The sequence below is a fragment of the Oncorhynchus gorbuscha genome, linkage group LG10, assembly GCF_021184085.1.
Source record: "Oncorhynchus gorbuscha isolate QuinsamMale2020 ecotype Even-year linkage group LG10, OgorEven_v1.0, whole genome shotgun sequence".
Classification (NCBI taxonomy): Eukaryota; Metazoa; Chordata; class Actinopteri; order Salmoniformes; family Salmonidae; genus Oncorhynchus; species Oncorhynchus gorbuscha.
This window is the reverse complement of record NC_060182.1, coordinates 15,839,049-15,843,255: the sequence shown is the minus strand read 5'-3', so window position 1 is coordinate 15,843,255 and position 4,207 is coordinate 15,839,049. Positions and strand designations below refer to the sequence as shown.

The window sequence follows — 4,207 nt, the reverse complement described above, 5'->3', positions numbered from 1 at the left end:
ACTCCCCTCTCTCTATGTTCTCCTGTGTTCTCTCTCTGTCCTGTCTACTCCCCTCTCTCTATGTTCTCCTGTCTTCTCTCTCTGTCCTGTCTACTCCCCTCTCTCTATGTTCTCCTGTCTTCTCTCTCTGTCCTGTCTACTCCCCTCTCTCTATGTTCTCCTGTGTTCTCTCTCTGTTCTGTCTGCTCCCCTCTCTCTATGTTCTCCTGTGTTCTCATTCTGTCCTGTCTACTCCCCTCTCTCTATGTTCTCCTGTGTTCTCTCTCTGTCCTGTCTACTCCCCTCTCTCTATGTTCTCCTGTCTTCTCTCTCTGTCCTGTCTACTCCCCTGTTCTCCTGTCTTCTCTCTCTGTCCTGCCTGCTCCCCTCTCTCTATGTTCTCCTGTGTTTTCTCTCTGTCCTGTCTACTCCCCTCTCTCTATGTTCTCCTGTGTTCTCTCTCTGTCCTGTCTACTCCCCTCTCTCTATGTTCTCCTGTGTTCTCTCTCTGTCCTGTCTACTCCCCTCTCTCTATGTTCTCCTGTCTTCTCTCTCTGTCCTGTCTACTCCCCTCTCTCTATGTTCTCCTGTCTTCTCTCTCTGTCCTGTCTACTCCCCTCTCTCTATGTTCTCCTGTGTTCTCTCTCTGTTCTGTCTGCTCCCCTCTCTCTATGTTCTCCTGTGTTCTCATTCTGTCCTGTCTACTCCCCTCTCTCTATGTTCTCCTGTGTTCTCTCTCTGTCCTGTCTACTCCCCTCTCTCTATGTTCTCCTGTCTTCTCTCTCTGTCCTGTCTACTCCCCTCTCTCTATGTTCTCCTGTCTTCTCTCTCTGTCCTGCCTGCTCCCCTCTCTCTATGTTCTCCTGTGTTTTCTCTCTGTCCTGTCTACTCCCCTCTCTCTATGTTCTCCTGTCTTCTCACTCTGTCCTGTCTGCTCCCCTCTCTCTATGTTCTCCTGTGTTCTCGTTCTGTCCTGTCTGCTCCCCTCTCTCTATGTTCTCCTGTGTTCTCTCTCTGTCCTGTCTACTCTCCTCTCTCTATGTTCTCCTGTGTTCTCTCTCTGTCCTGTCTGCTCCCCTCTCTCTATGTTCTCCTGTGTTCTCTCTCTGTCCTGTCTGCTCCCCTCTCTCTATGTTCTCCTGTGTTCTCTCTCTGTCCTGTCTGCTCCCCTCTCTCTATGTTCTCCTGTGTTCTCTCTCATGTTCTGTCTGCTCCCCTCTCTCTATGTTCTCCTGTGTTCTCACTCTGTCCTGTCTGCTCCCCTCTCTCTATGTTCTCCTGTGTTTTCTCTCTGTCCTGTCTACTCCCCTCTCTCTATGTTCTCCTGTCTTCTCTCTCTGTCCTGTCTACTCCCCTCTCTCTATGTTCTCCTGTCTTCTCTCTCTGTCCTGCCTGCTCCCCTCTCTCTATGTTCTCCTGTGTTCTCTCTCTGTCCTGTCTGCTCCCCTCTCTCTATGTTCTCCTGTCTTCTCTCTCTGTCCTGTCTACTCCCCTCTCTCTATGTTCTCCTGTCTTCTCTCTCTGTCCTGCCTGCTCCCCTCTCTCTATGTTCTCCTGTGTTCTCTCTCTGTCCTGTCTGCTCCCCTCTCTCTATGTTCTCCTGTGTTCTCTCTCTGTCCTGTCTGCTCCCCTCTCTCTATGTTCTCCTGTCTTCTCTCTCTGTCCTGCCTGCTCCCCTCTCTCTATGTTCTCCTGTGTTCTCTCTCTGTCCTGTCTGCTCCCCTCTCTCTATGTTCTCCTGTCTTCTCTCTCTGTCCTGTCTACTCCCCTCTCTCTATGTTCTCCTGTGTTCTCTCTCTGTCCTGCCTGCTCCCCTCTCTCTATGTTCTCCTGTGTTCTCTCTCTGTCCTGTCTGCTCCCCTCTCTCTATGTTCTCCTGTCTTCTCTCTCTGTCCTGTCTACTCCCCTCTCTCTATGTTCTCCTGTGTTCTCTCTCTGTCCTGCCTGCTCCCCTCTCTCTATGTTCTCCTGTGTTCTCTCTCTGTCCTGTCTGCTCCCCTCTCTCTATGTTCTCCTGTGTTCTCTCTCTGTCCTGTCTGCTCCCCTCTCTCTATGTTCTCCTGTGTTCTCTCTCTGTCCTGTCTGCTCCCCTCTCTCTATGTTCTCCTGTGTTCTCACTCTGTCCTGTCTGCTCCCCTCTCTCTATGTTCTCCTGTGTTTTCTCTCTGTCCTGTCTACTCCCCTCTCTCTATGTTCTCCTGTCTTCTCTCTCTGTCCTGTCTGCTCCCCTCTCTCTATGTTCTCCTGTGTACTCACTCTGTTTCTCTCTCTTTCTTGCTGTCTGAAGTTCTGCTTTCCTGGATCTCCTATATCATTACAGAGACGGCATAGTATCAGTGCTGTAGCAATATGGTGTATTCTGAACAGACACACACACACACACACAGAGAAGCAATAAACGCACACACACACAAAATGAACAACAGGCAGATAATGTTTACCTGAAATGAGATGAAGGTAAATCATCAAATCAAATCAAATCAAAATCTGGGATACTTTCTGTTCCTGAATGATATTGGCAGTTCACTCAATCTTAAACCTGAATAACATTCAACTGTCTTACCCTTCACTGACCACAATACCTGTGTTCCCTCTCTGTCGCTTTAGCAACAAAATCTAAATGCTTGCAACAATGAGGCAAAACAGATGAGGTTGGCTTAGATTGTTAACACATTTGCACAAATTTTAGCTATATTTGCAATGACATGAAAACAGTCAAATCACCTCAAAACAAGACATGGTATCAATAACATGATAAAACATGCTGAAATAAGCCGCTTGTGATTCCCCACATGACAGTGTCATTCTTGCTACAGTAGCAATCTGGCCATCCAGAATCACAACAGGCTGAGTTATGATACATGGGAGCACATTGTTTTCATGACATTGTCAACCAACCCATATATGTAGCTTGATGCTAAATAATTGTATTGTAAACACACACACACACACACAAAATGTATTCACTTACTCCTGCAAATACAACAACCGTCTCTGTGTTTACTGAACTGCATCTTCGATTCAGTATGTCCATCTTCGATTCCGTATGCCCATCTTCGATTCCGTATGCCCATCTTCGATTCCGTATGCCCATCTTCGATTCCGTATGCCCATCTTCGATTCCGTATGTCCATCTTCGATTCCGTATGTCCATCTTCGATTCCATATGTCCATCTTCGATTCCGTATGCCCATCTTCGATTCCGTATGCCCCATCTTCGATTCCGTATGCCCATCTTCAATTCCGTATGCCCATCTTCGATTCCGTATGCCCATCTTCGATTCCGTATGCCGTGCCCATCTTCGATTCCGTATGCCCATCTTCAATTCCGTATGCCCATCTTCGATTCCGTATGCCCATCTTCGATTCCGTATGCCCATCTTCAATTCCGTATGCCCATCTTCGATTCCGTATGCCGTGCCCATCTTCGATTCCGTATGCCCATCTTCGATTCCGTATGCCCATCTTCGATTCCGTATGCCCATCTTCGATTCCGTATGTCCATCTTCGATTCCGTATGCCCATCTTCGATTCCGTATGTCCATCTTCGATTCCGTATGCCCATCTTCGATTCCGTATGCCCATCTTCGATTCCGTATGCCCATCTTCGATTCCGTATGCCCATCTTCGATTCCGTATGCCGTGCCCATCTTCGATTCCGTATGCCCATCTTCGATTCCGTATGCCCATCTTCAATTCCGTATGTCCATCTTCGATTCCGTATGCCGTGCCCATCTTCGATTCCGTATGCCCATCTTCGATTCCGTATGCCCATCTTCGATTCCGTATGTCCATCTTCGATTCCGTATGTCCATCTTCGATTCCGTATGCCCATCTTCGATTCCGTATGCCCATCTTCGATTCCGTATGCCCATCTTCGATTCCGTATGCCCATCTTCGATTCCGTATGCCCATCTTCGATTCCGTATGCCCATCTTCGATTCCGTATGCCCATCTTCGAAATTTGAAAAAATATTAACTCAGCTATCCAGCTTTGTTTTTTTCAACTAGCTAATGTTAATTGAGCTGACGTTTCCAAAAGTAGCTAACATCATGTTAGCCTTAAGTTAACTAGCTACTGTTATCATTATTAGTCATTTTTAACATATTTGGACAGTACATTATTATACAGTAATTGGTTAGTTAGTGATACTTTGTTGGGTGGTGTACAGAGCTCCAGCAGTGGGATTCAGTGTCCAGATAGCTAATCAATAACTGTACTGTCAAA

At 47.1% G+C, this 4,207-nt stretch overlaps 1 protein-coding gene across 1 annotated transcript; it reads right to left on the bottom strand.

The window, feature by feature from the left end:
- Window positions 1–3,216: 3,216 nt before the first annotated feature.
- On the bottom strand, window positions 3,217–3,894 carry LOC124045419 (dermorphin-1-like). Its single transcript, XM_046364712.1, has one exon. The coding sequence runs from the start codon at window positions 3,892–3,894 to the stop codon at window positions 3,217–3,219; it is 678 nt and encodes a 225-aa protein (XP_046220668.1).
- Window positions 3,895–4,207: the final 313 nt, after the last annotated feature.